The sequence below is a fragment of the Maylandia zebra genome, linkage group LG17 (assembly GCF_041146795.1).
Source record: "Maylandia zebra isolate NMK-2024a linkage group LG17, Mzebra_GT3a, whole genome shotgun sequence".
Classification (NCBI taxonomy): domain Eukaryota; kingdom Metazoa; phylum Chordata; class Actinopteri; order Cichliformes; family Cichlidae; genus Maylandia; species Maylandia zebra.
The window spans coordinates 25,966,970-25,983,522 of record NC_135183.1 but is presented as its reverse complement, the minus strand read 5'-3'; the positions used below and the strand labels follow the sequence as shown (position 1 = coordinate 25,983,522).

Sequence of the window (16,553 nt, the reverse complement as noted above, 5' to 3'; positions counted from 1 at the left end):
AGCTTGTGACTACTTGTGTCTCACCTGCACTTGTCACAACAGATCATGTAGCCATCGTCATGGGTGAAGCCACAGATGCAACGGGTGATGTCAGCCCCGTAGCTGCCATCCTCTGAGGTGCTGAGTGTGGTGCCCCTGGACGCTTCGTCCTGGCCCCCTGGAACAAACAGCCCCCCCTCTCCTTGTCGGATCAACATGGAGGGGGGTGGGGAGGCTGGCGGTGTAGGTGGGGGCCGCGCCCCATAGTTGTGGTCCTGAGAGAACAATTGAAAATGTACCTTTCATGTGATATAGGTAAACGTTGCTTATCAAAATAGTTTAGTTTACAAAACAATGTTGCCACAATGGGCATGCACTATCACTGGCAACAGAAAATTACCTCTACAACAAACAAAGTTCTATGTACTATTTTAAATATCCTAAAAAGATTAAGAATGTCAATTAACCAACAGCAAATCAGTTTCACTCAATGACTGAAAAAGACAGAGGTTTATGTGTTATAATTGCATTTTCCCCCTAATATCCAAACAGCCTGCCATGTCCTCCTTCCTCTGATGCCTTATGACAAGGAAGCAGTCAATATTGGTCTGTTTTCTGGGTTTCTTAAATCCTCGGGACAAGCATGTTGTGCTGCCTTTAAACCCAAACACTGCTGCATCAGTGATCTAACATGACCACCTTTCTTTAGTCTGTTTTTATCTTGGCAGCTGCTGCCATTATTTGTGTTCGTTTGACTGACAATGATTTTTTTTTTTTTTTTTTTTTTTTAAAAAGAAGCATTTACACTCATTAATGCTTGTGTTGTATAAGAAACAGCATGAAAGCATGTACTGAAAGCAATATTTTCCTTGTTCACTGTAATTCTCCTGCTCAAGGTTTGCAGGTTATCTGTATAAGTTTGAGGAAGGTGAGGAAAGAGGTGTGTGTGTGTGTGTGTGTGTGTGTGTGTGTGTGTGTGTGTGTGTGTGTGTGTGCTTACAGCATAAGGCAGGCCTATGTAACTGTGGGAATGGTGCGAACTGCTACTGTAAATCTGGTGTGGGTAGCTCGACTTTTCCACCACCACAGGGCTGGCCTCCACCGACTCTGGTCTTTAAGACAGAAACACAAACAAAAATTTGGTTAAGAGCTGAAAAGCAAAGTAATTCAAGGACAGTTTCCTTACAACAGTCTTAAGGATGTGTCTGCATCTGGGTAGCTACTGGTGGTGACACAGAGGTTACAGCTGCCAGAGGAAGGCCACTAAACTGTACCACCACAGTGTGTGCTATAATGTCACCTTATCCGGGCTCGTCAGGCCTGAGAGCCCCACATAACTGACGTTTAATCCCTGAACCCACATCTGTAAGTCAGACAATCATCAGAAAACACATGCTATCCGTCACTCACACAAAACACACACTTGCACAAGTTCGTTCCTACCAAACCAGTCGATCCACTTTTCTGCCACGTTCAGTGGTGAAGAGAGAGCCTGTTTGACCGTTTAGGACCAACCCACCCTTATTATGACATGATTAATCTGTTCTTCAGTTGCTCTGTGGAAGAGGGAAGTGGAACTGGCAAAACGGATGACATGAGACAAGACGGTCCAGTATGAAAGAGGGGAAAAGAAAAGAAAAAAAAGAGAGGGAAGAAGAAGAGGAAGAGAGAAATACCAGTGCAACATACTGGATAAACAAGATGCATTTGAGATACGGACTGTTTAAGCTATGGTGCCGCAGCTATTTGTTTCAGCTCGATATCCACATGAGTGAATGGCTCAGTCATGTGAAAACACATTTGATTCAACTCTTCCCAGAGCAAGGTGTAGAAAACTGCTCAAAGGTCATAAAGACAAAGTTTTTTACTCTGCTCTCTCCAAGCTACAAAAATATCTAGGCAAAATACAATAAAGATGCTCAATAAGCATAAAGAACTGCCTCATATGGAGCTATTTTAGCAGCAAAGACAATGAGCACCCTGACCAGGCCATGTGAGACTCTGACTCTATAACCACGTTATTTTGAAGCTCGCACTCAGGTTAAAAAGCACACTAGAAAGAGCCAAGGCAATTAGGAGATACAGTGAATAATTATATAGCTTGAACAAGTACTTAAAAACACCCCTTAAAGTTCCCTTTAAACAGCGAGTCCCCAAGGCAAGCTGGTGATACGGTACCTGTGGGAGCCCTTCTCAGCCCTATTGCTCCTTTTGCATGCCGAAAGAGCACTGTGCAGCACTTCCTGTGTGTACTGCCACTCAACTATTCACTGTCAAAGTGAAAACGTAAAGTGCATGCTTCAAGTACAGAGGCGGGCCCAGTGTAAGAGGGGTGTGTATGCGTACACAACAGATTAACTGCCACAGATTAGGTTTGCAGAAAGACAGAACATATATACCTGGGTGCAGTTGGTTCACAAACTTTCTTCCATCAATGATTAACCAGATCAAAGTCTACACTTTATAATAAAGAGATGTGGGTGTGTATCACTCAGAGGAGGAAAGAAGGATTTTTTTTTATTTTTTTCAACAGGTTGAAGAGAGACACAGGTGTTACAAATTAGTCTGGGAGGGGAAAAAAATATCAAGATAATGACAAACGAGGCAAACAAGTGAGCGAGCCTGTTCTGTGGGAAGGAAGGAAGCATGTTTGTGTGTGTGTTTGTTTCTGTATGCGCATAATTGGTGGGTTTGTATTATTCATACATTTACTCTTGAACAAAACTGAAAGTAAGTAGGGAATACCTTTTGGACTTTTCAGTTTTTATTTCTTAAAAATGGGTTATGCCATGAAAATTAGAACTGTTAATTTCATCCAGGACAGAGGGTTTGAAAACCTTCTTCCTGACCAAAACCATCCCCCACGGCATGTCGTACAGGTTGAAGAGAGACCGGTAATAGATAAATTACCTGTCAAAATAAGTAATAGATAAGGTAACAGAAAAAGTGTGTTCAATTGAGTACCAGAAAAGTACCTGGTTTTTCAATTTTCCATTATACGTTCTTCTCTGTAACTGATTTGCCATTTATCTTAAGTCACCTCAGATTTTTCCATTCAGGTGTTTAACTGGATAAGTTATTAGATATATGAATCTAATTCTGTAAACTAAAAGAAACGAAAAGCTTTTTTAAAAAAAACAAAACAAAAACCAATAAGCTTTTATGTAGCCTGCAAACAAAAACAAGTTTGACGCCGCTGAATTACAGGCACTGTGTGCATATATGTAGTGGGAGGACTGCAGATATACAGTCCAATAATCCGTGACTGCCTGCCTGCGCACAAGAACAGATGAAAGAGGGTGGAATGAGGAGAGAATTTTTGTAACAAAGTTTAACTTAAAGGTGGCAGTTAGCCATTTTCTAGTTTTGCCTAAAAGAACGCCACAAGTGTAAAATAAATAAAAGCATGGAGAGACAATATCATTTAGAAGATGAACATCTGGTGCGAGACTGTAAAGAGGCAGAGTGGACAAGCAGAGTGAACATGAGAGAGCGCAACAGCAGGGAGAGGAAAGAGAGCAGCCCCCGAAACGCCACCGGCAACGCCTTCACTCCTAAAGAGCTCCTGCTTGCTACCATGGCAACACTACGTATTCTGTCAGCAGCGTGTATGCGTGCGCTGGGCTCTGTGTGTGTCAGCGTGGACACACACACACAAATGCATGCACACACTGCATTGGCCAACAGCTGGTGACACTGCTGCAGATTTGAGGGAGGACGTGGAAAAGACGTGACGCCGTTTCTCGGGCGAGTAGCAGAGGCTGAATATAAAATAAGGAACGTAGCCAAAGTCCTTCCAGAAGTCTTGCCGCTTGGCAGCCATCTTGAAACGCATCTGGGCACTTATTTGGGTGGTCATTTCAAGGCATGATTTAGAGCAATTCTGATTTTGGTTACACCAATTATCTCACAGATTAAATTTAGGAATTTGTGCGGTAAAGATTTAAGAATCCTTGGCAAAAATAATGCTACTGCTCACTTGATTTGATATAAATTATGACCTGAGGTAGGTTAAAATAAATCAAAAGGGTTTAAATTCTTTAATAGCCATTAGGGGGCGATTCCTGTGGGTGCATAAAGACTTCTAGTTGCAGTAAGCACTCTGTGCCCTCAGTAAACACTTTCCTAACCAGTTTATGGGCTCAGTTGCAAGTTTCAGGTCATACTGAAGTGAATAGGAAAGGATGATTATCCACACGACACTTTTTGGCTAATTAACTGTCGGTCACAAGTCATTAGGCCAATAAGAGTGTGGTTTCGTAGTTGGAGCCACCCCTCTCATCACGTCTGGCAAAAATACTCAGCTCGAGGTTTCAGAAACAGCACAGTGCCTGCATCCATCTTTTATGTCAAACATGTTCCTGACATCTCTACAGAGCAGTGTGAGCCCAACTATGCTGTGCCTCTGGTCCAGACAGGACCTGCACAGCAGCAGGTGGAAGCCCCTTTCAAGCTTGTTATCAGCCTTTGAATAAATCTGCAGCAGGCAGTCGGACACAGAGCACTGACGGACAAAGAACAAGGGAGAGAGTGAAGGCGAGGGGCTTACTCGTAGCCCCGGTGACAGCAGCACTCAGGGGGTGGGGGGTAGCTGGCTGGTGTTGGGGGAGAGACACCATATCTATGCAAGGACCACCTGTCACTCAGGGCAGTGTCCATGGCAACAGGCCCTGCGCAGTGCAGAGAGGAAAGAGGAAGGGAGGGGAGTGAGGGGTAAAAACCATGGCAACACATGCTGTCTGGGTAACAGCTCTGATGAAGGCGACAGTGGTAGCAGCAGGGAGGGGAGGGCTCTCCCTTGTTTTTAAAGAGACAGGATCCCCTGCATAAGCAGATGACGTGTGTTATTCTTTAGTCGTACGCAAACCTCTTGCTTCATTTATTTGACCACAAAACGCCGCGGCAGTGTCCTTGACAAGACTATAAGGAAACTGAGAGGAGGGGCGATAGGAAGCTTGTTGCCATGGCTCCATGCACCATTTCTGCTTCACTGACTGAATGCAGTGCACACATGTGCAAACGTCAAGCTTACAGCATTAGACAAGGATCAGGGAAAAGGAGGAGGAAAAAAAAAAAAAAAAAAAAAAAAATCATACGTGGTGCCTCTGTATACTTCACACAGTCAGCTTTATAAACAGACTGCACACATACAGTGCAGATTCACATGGTAGATGTAGTTAACTGCTCAACAATGTGAACATCTACAGGAATCAATGACAACACTGAACAGTCCATTAGAGCGCACACTAGAGGGGCCCTGCTTCCTGCAAATTCCTGTCCCATTAACAGTAGCTTTGTAAATATACGAGAAGAGATCTGTCTGGAAAAAAGAATTTTTTTTTTTTATTTATTTTTTTTTTTTTAAAACAGCAGCTTCAGTTATTACAGAGGGCATGTTGGGGCCCCTGAAAAGGAGAAGGCGACAGACGTGCTCAAATAAAACTATATACACGACACAGAGGAGGGGTGTAAGATGAAAGAAAGGAGAGCAAAACTGAGAATGACATTTTGGTGATACAACACAACGAAAGATGGTACACAACAGTGAATAAGAGGAAGTGAGGGGGCATAAAAATGTGCACAGTAGAGGCCTGGTGTTACTCACTCTGAGCCAGCAGCCATGTCCAGGTATGAGGTGTCTGCAGTGTCCACCCCTACTGGGATGACTATGCTCATGACGTTCTCTGCTGATCAGTTCTTGTCCTACTGAGTCCAGAGAAAGGGAGTCCAAAACACTGAGGCATGCCAGCCACAGCACTCATTGCAGACATCTAAGTGCATCCACAAGGCCTGAATATAGAAGGGGGACAAAAAAAAGGAAAAAAAAAAAAAGAAAAAAAAAGAGACAATTTATTAGTAAAGTGAAAGTGAGTTTAAACACAGGAAAACTGCATGATCTACCAAACCTGAAATCACAATTCATAGTGAAAATGGGGTATTTCCAACACATGTAAATGTATGATTCACACTTTCAGATGAGCAACGTTTTTCACAGGGAAGTGTTTGCCAGGAATTTCCCCCCTGACAGGGTTACCGAGCTCAGGTTAGTGGCTGATGAAAAGCGAGAGGGGAATGTTTCTGTAAGGTGAAGCCTGAGCCGCCACCAACTGCTGCTGCTGAGTGAACTGCGCTAAAGCGACCTCTGCACACTCTCCGCCATGCATGCAAGAAAGGGCTGCACTGCAAGAAAGCTCCCACAAAGGGGAGCAAGAGAACACATAGCAGTCGACCGCCATGAAAGGAGGGAGAAAAATGCAACATAAAGGCCATTCCCCCCACCCCCTTTTGACTGAATAGAAGTGCTCCGTTTTAAATAAATCTAAAAACTGTAGTGTACTGTATTTGCATGTCCACACACCTACACAGTAGAAAAGTTTAGGTTATAATCTTTTAACGGACATTGAAAAAGCTCCCCAAGTTGAGAATCAATAATTTAACTGTTAGGTGTCAGGCAGGTGTATGTAGTGCAGGAGACTGGCTGGACTAAGAATTTTTCTGGAAATAGCATACATGGGAATATTAAAATGCATTTGTATGGAACTTGAATCCAGACGGGAGCATATGTGTCAGTGTGGCTGCCCCTGATACAGAGCTCTGTTGATAAGCGGGATTAGTGGGAGGGACAGATGCTGAGACAAAATAGGCTGGAGGTCACACCTTCAGCCTGCTTATGCACTCTGGGGCCCAAACAAAGGCTCGGATCATGGCTAAGGTTTTCGTTTGGGGGAAGGTTTACAGAACATGTCATGTATTCACACATTTAGCAAGCAAAAACACACTCTCTCAAGAAAACCTGTCTCTGCATGCCTGTGTGGGTTTGTGAGGTAAGATCATTAAATCCTTCTGGAGCACTGCAGGTCTGCACATATACAGGACGACTTTCCAGGAAAGCTTTTATTTCCCAAAAGCCCCCGCCTCTCTCCCCCCTCAAACAACACAGCATATATCAAGGAAACCCTCAAATTTTTCACACTGAGGCACATGTACACCAGGAGCTTTTTAAAGTAGACTCCACAGCCGTGATGATGGTAGTAATTTCAGGTACCAATTCACCCAAAGGCACTGTTTAAGCCAGGAGGACTGGTGAGAGCCTCACAGACATGACAGCTGTCAGTTCCAGGCCTAATTAATAGAAGGAAGAAGACCCCTGTGAGTGTGCGTGTCGGCCAAGTCTGGGATCACCTTCTAAATCCTCTCCCGATTCTTTGTGGGTTAAACAGGACAACTGTATCACAGGCAGGGGCATTTCATGATAGACGCTGACGTAACCAAAACACTTTCTTTCAACAAGAATAGGGCAGTTTGCCAAAAAACACAGAAATGACAGATCCCCCCCCCCCCCCCTCCCCGTATTATCAGAGAGGCCCAGTATGTTTTAGCATGGGTAAAATAGCTTCCCTCTAAAGCAAGTCATTTGTTCTCTCTTCCACCATGTTTGCCTCCACTTGGTGCAATGAATCTTGCTGTCACTACTAAGGAATGCAGACATTTAGCCCCCTTCCACTCATATAAACAGATAATCTCTCACTTTGTCCTTTCAAAAATACCTCTACAAGGAGGCTTTAAGAGTAGCATGCACACATGTGTGCACTGTGCTGCAGCCAGACACACTAAAGACTGACAAAGAACAGCGGGACAAAAAAAAAAACAAAAACAAACAAGTACAGTACAGCAGTACAGCAACATTCCTCAGTAAATCGGCGTTTCACTGTGACTGCCTCTGCCTGCTCCTCCTACTTCCTTTAGAAGGGCCGTCCATCACCCTGGAGAAATGCAGCCAAAGAGAGAGAAAAGACACCCCCCCCCCCTTCCTGAGCCCAGTCACCCCGCCCAAGCGGATTTCTCTCCCTCCTCTGTGCACTTCCTAAATAAACCTGAGACAGTAACGCAGAGCTGAGGGAAAGGGGAGTGTCGCAGACACAGCTCCCAATTACACGAGTGCCAGGAGAGACCATTTAAAGCCACCTTTGGCTAAATCCTCTGCTGTTATGGAAACACATGGAGAGTGGGGAGGGAAAAGCGAGGAACGTGCACAGGGGAGGGCGAGCAGACAAACGTGAAAAAGAAATATGGCAAAAAGTGGGTAATAGTAGAAGAAACCGCAGCGTGGAAGTGGTTTACATTTTCTTGGTGTCTCAGTTCTCCAAATGTGCTCACTGAATAGATTTGCTCATCCCCCTGAGAGCTTAAAAAAAAAAAAAAAAAAAAAAAAAAAAAAAAAAAAGAACGAACAAACGAACGAACGAAAAAAGAAAAATAAAATTACCAAAGGCTTAGAGGGCGTGGGGTGGGGGAGGTGTACTTGGGGTATGTCTGACAGTGATGCTGCACAGCCCCGACCTGGGTGGACTCTGGGTGGCGGAGTGGAGCACAGAGCGTAAACCCAGTCTCTCCTTTCTCCTCCTTCCCTCCCTCAGTGAGGGGACACAGTCACGTCATTGTGTGTGTGTGTGTGTGTGTGGGGGGGGGGGGGGGGGGGGGGGGGGGGGGGATGATTGCTACCCTTTTAAGACAGAGCTGCACTGAAGTCGGCAAGGGAAAACCCATACCATCACCATCGTATTCAAATGATACTACCACAGAGAGCAGCTTTTCTCTCTCCTCAGTTTATCACCACTGCTCTATGTGCAACAGCATCGTTATTCTCGTTTTCGCAGCAGATCATGTTTTTCCTGAAGTGGGAGGAGCAAGAGGAAAATGAGGGATTCCAACTAAATCCCAGGGCCCTCTCTGCCAAGCAGATGTGACTTCACACCATCCTCATAGCTGGCTGCAATGACTCAGCTCGGAAAACGGATAAAACAAACTCCCTACACATACACTCATGTAACAGGAAGCATGACCCAAATGGATTCTCCCCCCCCCCCCCGTACCCACCGGGAGACACACGAGATCTGCCTTTTTCTTCATAAATCAGTGTGCGCATGGCTGCCAGCAACACTCCCTTTGCACTCGAGCGCTGAAGGTGAAGTCATACATCAATACAGCAGGGGATATGGATGTGAGCGTTCACACAAGCACTTTTTGCTACAGCAATAGGAAATGTATTGGTACGCATGAAAACCAAAGGCTCATTAGACTGTTAGGAACAGTCCGTTTAAATGTCAGGCAATGAGGAGAAGGTATTTATGCAGCTGTTTTCAGGTACCCTAAATGAGAACTAGTAAATAACTGACTAAAAGGGGAGAGCAGTGTAGCAGCAAGCGGCGTGTAAGTTCAGACAGCGAGCTTGAGCCCGTATGGCAGCAAAGCTGGGACAGCCCTCCTGTAGTCTGAGTAATGTCCTGTACAGGAGATCCCTGGGGGCACAATCTCTCCATCTCCCTCTCACTGCTGCTTCCAGAGTCAGAGTAATGTATGGCTATGTATGGTCAATGACAAGTCTCTTTAAACATCTGAAAAGTAAAACTGATGTACTAGTAGGTTTATGAAATCGACCATTCTCATATCTGCTCATAAAGTAGAAAATAATTTTTTCTACTTTTCAAGGGTGAAAAAAGTCAGCATTTGGAAGCCAGAAGGGTTGGTGGTGACGGTGTTTAAAACTTTCAGTGCTCACATTGAAAACCAAAGTTACACATTACCATCATTACAAAAACCTCTGCTAGATTTAAACACTAAAAATTAGTCATCTGAGCAAAAATACACTAGTTCAATATACTTCCTGTAAAAATACATTAGTTTGAAAGTCACGCTAAATGACAACAGGAAAAAAAAAAGAAAAAATTGTGTTCATGAAGACAAACAAATAGGTTGTGCTTTCATGATTATTTTCTATTAATTTACACCGGGTTTCTTTAACAGTGCGAGGGCCAATAGGATTCATTTTGTCCCTTGGACTTGGGAGAGCTATCATGATTAGAGACTGAAATGCAAGCACATATGCAGCTGCTTCCTAATTACAGCATTTGGAGAATGCACTTCATAGCTAACTAAAATGTGAGCTGTGTGTGTGTGCAGAGAAAATGGGGAGCGGCTACTCAACATCTACAGGGCAAAAGAACAGCAAGAGCCACTCAGGACCCATTATAACAGTGTTTGATGATCAATTTCACGCTTGGACCGCAGTGTTGTTACATCACCAACGTCGATGACACGGCCCCTCTTTATTCCACAACCCATGAATGCTATTGTAACCCAGGCATAGCAACAGGAGAAGGTTGGGGAGGTGTAGTGGGGCTGTGGCCTCAGTAGCTCTAGCCCTAAAGCCACCTGTCAGGGAGGCAGCTTGCTAGTTTAAAGAGGGATCTGTTATGCCTGAGCTAGCGGCACAAAAACAGGTCACCTGAGCTCTGGCTTCTCCTCCCAGCTGGGATACCATGTGACTCTGCTGGGCTCCTGAGCCAGGCAGCTTTGTCTCTGGTGTTTGGGCACTACACATGTGAGATCTCTGGAGACCAGGCAGCATCTACACAGCTTAGCTCCACATGGCGAACAGACAGTTACTACACAGAGGTGCTACTGTTTCAGAGAATTAATGTCTGGAGATAAAAGAAGGGCACAAAAACAACAGGGGCTCTTCTTTCTGGCTTGTCAATACATCAATATACCAACAGACATCCTGCACACTTGTCTGGTTTCTTTATTGTCTCCATCTCTCTCTCTCTCTCTATTGCATAGTATGCTGAGAAAAATTAAACTGGTTTCCACTTAGTGTGTGGCTTTTTGATGGCACAAGTCTGCCTTGGGGGGTCAGGGTGAGAGGAAAGGTGCGTCACCTGAGACTGCCATGTCTCCAAGCTGCCCGGCCAGAGCACTCTGTCCCTATGGCAGAGGGAGAGTGGCACCTCACCTCACCATCTCTGTTAACACAGTAAACAAACACACACTTTCCTGCACAAGGCCACCAGGCACACACAGAGCCAATCGGGAATTTAACACTGGCTGGTCTGATATTCTGTGGACAGAGGGGAACACCACAAAAAAAGAAAAAAAAAAAAAGACGAGGATGAGTGTTTGAATAGAGGCCTCTGCTCCTTTACAAGAACGAGCAAGGCGGCTTGGGATTTTGTGTATTAAGTAGCAAAGACTAATTAGCCATGATAGTGCCTTCTAATTCATCTAGTAGTAAAAACACCTCCACAGAGAAGATCTTTTAACACTTAATCTTATTTTGAGACAAACTGGGTTCATTACAGCATCAGATAGTATACTCCCAGAGGTTTGGAGGGGTTGGGTCATGCATTATTCCTCCTGGCCTTACACTTAAGTCTGTATTAAGGTTTAAAACAATAAAAAGTGCACACACAGGCAAAATACAACATGGCCGTTTTGATCCAACCCGCAAGACCCTAAAAGGAAAACAATGCACAGCCGAAAAATCCAATAAGAGGCAACGTTATTCTGAGGAATGACAACTGTGGGTATGTACTGCTACTGAACTCATTTCATCACTGACCTATGCAGTGGGGTATAACAGAAAATTGGCGTAGGCTCATTTAAAGGCTGAGTTAGGTGGGTTTTTTATGTTGTCATGTAAATACTTTCACTATAACCTTTAACTATGTTTTGATTCATACTTTAGTATATGAATGGTCCTTTATTTGTTCAATTTAAGTCACTGTCGCCCTGGTTTAAAGTGGGTTGATAGTTTATTAAGAAAGACCTGATGCTTTCTCTGACATGGAAGATGTTCTACTTTACACATCGTAACAAAATGATCAGGGTAAAAGACAAACAAAGCTTCTTGGCAAGAGTCTCGAAGAGGCATTTGAGCTGAACAAAGTGCCAGAGTTTTTCCCACAGGGTAAAGTAGAGGAAAGGACAGCTGTGCCATGAGCTCAAAAAAGTATCCCGGAAACTGGCTTTGACTCGTTTCCCTCCACATTTTAATTTTGAAATCGCCAGAAAACTAATGCGCAAAATTATGTTGTCTGACATGAAAAAAAACAAAGCATACACAAAACATATTAGTATTACAGTTAATTTAAAACATAAATTAAAACACGGGAGAGTACTGAGGCAGTCTGCAAGACTGCTATGTGACACGATCCAGGCAATGTTTTTCTTACTACCAAATACTTGGCATTAAATGTTGTGCAACTGTATGGTATTGTATTATGTGAGAAAACATAAATATCCCTCCCACACTGAGACATACCCAGCATTTTACAGCATCTAATAAAACTGATTTCATCTGAACATAAAGTGCAAAAGCACAGCTATCTCTTGTGACTCTCATCTTGCACTTACCAGAGGAGAATCACTAAGACTATTAGAAGAAGAAAAAAACAAAACATGTAGGGCTTAATTTACTCACGCTCAATGACAGGAAAATACAAAGCAACATTCTCTGAGGCTTAACTACATGCAGAACAATTTCCCCTAAACAGTTTGAGCTGGGAAAATTCACGCATATGTATTTAAATTTACAATTCTATCCATCACAGCTAACATATTCAGACCCTTAGAACACTGGGTGCACTTCTGTTACACTAAAGCGAATGAAGAGGAAATGAAACCCACTATGGTGATGGAGAAACTGCATAATATTGTTTAGGGTTCTCAGGTGAGATGCGGCAAAAAGAGCAAGTCTTCTATCTAATGTCCTTTGATGTCGTTGCGTTTTTGCACCGTTTTGAAACTTGAAAAGTACACCAACATGCTCCTTCTATGTCAAACAAAAGTGTCGGATTTTCTGTGGTAACATCAATAGTGCCCCAGCATTAAAACTCAAGAAAATCGCCCAAGAAGTGACGCACGTTACAGGGGTGCTATGTAATTCGTTTTGGGAACAGGAAACAGCACTAGCAATTATTACCACAGCAAGGCAAAAGGCGCAATGATGCCGATGTATGATCCGGATTCTTTCACGCTATTATAAGCCCAACTTAAATACAAAATAAATAAACAGCATGTGTTGTGTAGTTGCTCCTCAGTGAGTACGTCGGCGCTGCAGTCAGTCCCCGTCGATAGGGGTGTGGAGGGTACAACGTTGCTATTATGTTACCACAACACCCTGGCGCTGTCGCCATTTTCATAGCGCTTTTTCTCTGGACGGCGAGACAACCGTGTAGCCAAGGGAGCCTCGCCATGGGAAGAAACCCCCCCAAGAATGCATTCAATCGCCTTTCACACACTCTACCTTGAGTATCACTCTGTCGGTACAGTTTTTGTGTTGTTACAAGTAGGGGTTTGTGTGAATTCGTCGAAAGCGAGGCCAGCGAGCTAATCGGCTAGCACTGGCCTCTAAAAGTGTAATGTTAGAAGGCTACAAGGCCTTTTTTAATTTGAATGTTAGCAGAAAATATGGGGAATCTCTTCAAATCTGTGCCGTGAATAGAGGCCAAAAATAGCCTCGGAATGTAACGACGACAAACAGCGTATAGTTAGCACAGCGAACTAGCCGACACGAATTAATACGCTGCTTGTCAGACAGGAAAGAGCGACAACATCCGCGTTAAGACACAAAAACACCACCACCAAAGCTGATTGCGCATTCACACGGTTATACCAGGTGAGGGGAAAGCGACAAATTTCCTTCATTTGTTTAATTCTGCGTAGCTTGAATCGCTAGTACAGCTGGAGTAGATGGGGCGAGATGCCCAAAAGGAACATCCCCTCCCCCACGCTTTGCAGCATTTGAACCCAATACACCCTGAATCTAAATTAAGTGATCATCGCGAAATGCACTTTTAAGTCAGAGTGTAACAAAAGAAGAGTCGCCAGTTTCTCTCCGTTTGACACCGGACGTGCTCTCAACTTCTTTATAAAGCCTGCGAGATTACTGCGTAAGAACAACTTCATAAAAATCGGTGTAGCTGCATGTAAAATGCTTTATTTTCTTTCGGGGCTTTTTTCAACGCATGAACGGAAATAATGTTTCCGTTCTATGGCTAAAGAGAGATGAGAGATGACGCTACTGCGACGGATTCAAGCTTTTAAAAAAAACACATGAAATAATATCGTTTTCAGTGAGCTATCGCATCTGCTGATAGACAGTACGTGCAGTAGTTTGGCTGATTATGAATAAAGCGGTTGTATTCGAAGAGTATTATTTACACACACAAAAAGGCACGAAAGTGTGCGCAATATGGCCTGCAGTGTCACTGTGTCAAACTAGACAAGAGACTCCCTATCTGGCTCCAATTATCCCGAGTCAACGTGCAAAAAACGGCTGTAAAACCGTTGCTTTTAAAGATTTTAAAGGCAGCTCACGGTTGGCAGCCTTGAATGTTGTTGACTGGACGAAGGGCTGTGAGGTACACTTGTCTCAATGTTTCTGGTGTTAAGGCATATTTTTATTTTTATTTTTTAAAAACAAGGTGATCACTTGTAAATAATATTTACCTGATAACTTTGTATGACGTCTCGTGTATTGCCTCACTATCAGCGAATAGTCAGTGTCAGGCTAATTTGAGCTAGTAGCATGCGCTAGCTAGCAAGTACTGTTGGGTTGCGAATTTGATACTCACACAGCCACTTGCGTCATTTACTTATCAGGTTTTTGAAAAGAAATTATGAATATGGTAAATATGAACGAAAACCACTTGCCACTTTACGACCTAATGGTGTCGAGCAGTCCGCTTTGGAAGCTAAACTCAGCTGGTTACTGGCTTACGGTTAGCCAGCATCAGCATGATGTGCCTGGCCAGCTAACTAAAAGCCAACAATACCCTCTTTCCAAGTCGGATTTAACTAATACTTAATGCAGTTTACTCACCGTTTTATGTCCACTCTGGAGGATCCGAGTAGCGAATAAGGGGACCTGGGTAAGACCCCCGTCGCTTTCCACAGTTTCCACAACCAAAACAATACTTCTGTACACACACACACTGCGGATCTCTGGCCAAGGTTTAAAATGTTTGTATTTAAACGTGTCCTCTAAAGACTCCTCTTCTGAGAGGGGGGTTCCCTTGCCTCTTGTTTAAACTCGGGGACCCCAAATGTAGCTAGAAAATCAATTCGAAACTGCTAAAACTACCCTAGTCAACGGAGACTTTTAGAAATTAGATCCCCTCAAAACCAGTCTCTTTTCCCTTTGCAAAAATGGCGGCCCTACCAGGACTGCCTTGACTCCGCCTCTTCTCCGTTCCTCACTCCCTCTCCATCGCTAAACCCGAGCTCCGCCTCCACACACTGCGGGGCTTACAGTCCCCATTTCACAGGGGCGCCGTGACCGTGCTCGGCGCGCGTCCACCTCGACAATTCCTCAAGAGGGCTGCCGTTTGTGTCGGTAACGCTACGGAGTAAATTTATCTTGCGCGATTTAGACGATGCCCGTAAAATTAAAACGGACAGTATGTCTGGAATCATTTTAAAATGTAAATTAAATGTACAGATTCTGAAAGATAGCGCGTGAACCTTTTTTCTTTTCTTTTTTAAACAGCTTGTTTATAACGCCAGTGCTATCTCCAAGATCATGTTTTGAAAGTGAAGTCAGCTGTGGGAATGCTGTTATCTGGAGGTTTTGTTTAAACTAATTGCTCTTTCCCCCTCCCGTTTCCTCCTCTTCCTCTCAGGATAAGAAGAAGCGATAGCCTGCAGTCTCTTAATGGGGATTTTACCTCAACACGACCCCACATAGGAAGTTTACATCAAGTGCAAATGCTACAGTAGCTATAACCTAGTAATTTGCTTTTTATTTGCTCTTATATTTGTTTATAATACACAAAAAGTAACACTTGAGCAGTCTGAGTAGATCAATCCACAATTTTATTATTAATTTACAAAAAACTATAAACTATAAATAAAAAAGCAACAGCTGAGCAGTCCCGTCTGAGTAGGTCAATCCACGTTTTTATTATCACGAGCAAAACAACATACATATAAATAGCCTGCATTTGCAAAATCCTTTATTTTACCCACTGGCACTGGCTGCAAAGAAGCACCCAAATCCGCTACCCCAACTCAGTAGGAGGCAACTAAGCTGTTATGTAACCCCTTACACAAGACATTTTCTATATTAAACTGATATTAGGAATAAATACCCTGTGAAACATAGCGCACTGAGATTTTAATCATGGATAACTAACACCTGGCGAGCAGGAGAACACTTTGAGGGCCTTATAGTAAATAAACTTGGAAGAAATCAGTAAGTAAATACAGACTTAACGGCTTGGAGGACACATCAACTCACTTCAGTCCCATTTACAGACTTGCAAAAATCTGAGTTGCTCTTCATTTTCATTTAGTATTTAGTAGTGGATATCCGTTTTATGGCCGGTAATTATTATCAAGGAGACTCTGCAGTTAACGGCCCGTTTATTATTGGGTGTAAGCTGTAAAAGTCATCAGTCCACTTGGAGATTCTAGCAGTTTCCCCACAAATTTTATTATGATTGTGGTGAATCTGTTACGGCCCCCTGTCCAGAAACATGTCTGTAGAAATCCCTTTGACATCATATGTTCACAGAGGATGTTCTCATCGTTTCCATTTATCCACCCTCCCCCACCCTAAAACCGCATCCATTCGCGCATGCGCCCTCTCGCAGGACCGCTGCAACGGCTGGTGCACGGGCAGACAGGGTTCGTTTGATAAAAACTCGGGGGGAGGACGGAGGCAGAAAATTCTAGCAATCGTCACCCGCTTCAAACGGAAATGTTCGTAAACGACTAGAGTGGAGGTTACAGCG

The 16,553-nt window shown here is 43.7% G+C and overlaps 1 protein-coding gene across 7 annotated transcripts in view; it reads right to left on the bottom strand.

Annotated features, from left to right (window-relative positions):
• Nucleotides 1-15,046, bottom strand: part of kmt2e (lysine (K)-specific methyltransferase 2E) — a 28,441-nt gene extending 13,395 nt beyond the window's left edge. For 3 of the 7 annotated variants that reach the window (XM_014408350.4, XM_014408353.4, XM_014408349.4), the window contains exons 1-4: nucleotides 14,642-15,045; nucleotides 5,585-5,769; nucleotides 980-1,091; nucleotides 25-254 (exon numbers count right to left, since the gene is read on the bottom strand). In XM_014408350.4, coding sequence (XP_014263836.3) covers nucleotides 25-254; nucleotides 980-1,091; nucleotides 5,585-5,655 — 413 coding nt within the window. In that variant the 5' untranslated portion in view covers nucleotides 5,656-5,769; nucleotides 14,642-15,045. Of the gene's footprint in view, nucleotides 1-24; nucleotides 255-979; nucleotides 1,092-2,157; nucleotides 2,251-5,584; nucleotides 5,770-14,641 lie in introns of those variants that run through there. The other 4 variants (XM_014408348.4, XM_014408352.4, XM_014408351.4 and 1 more) reach the window with 3 other exon arrangements.
• Between the last annotated feature and the right edge of the window lie 1,507 nt (nucleotides 15,047-16,553).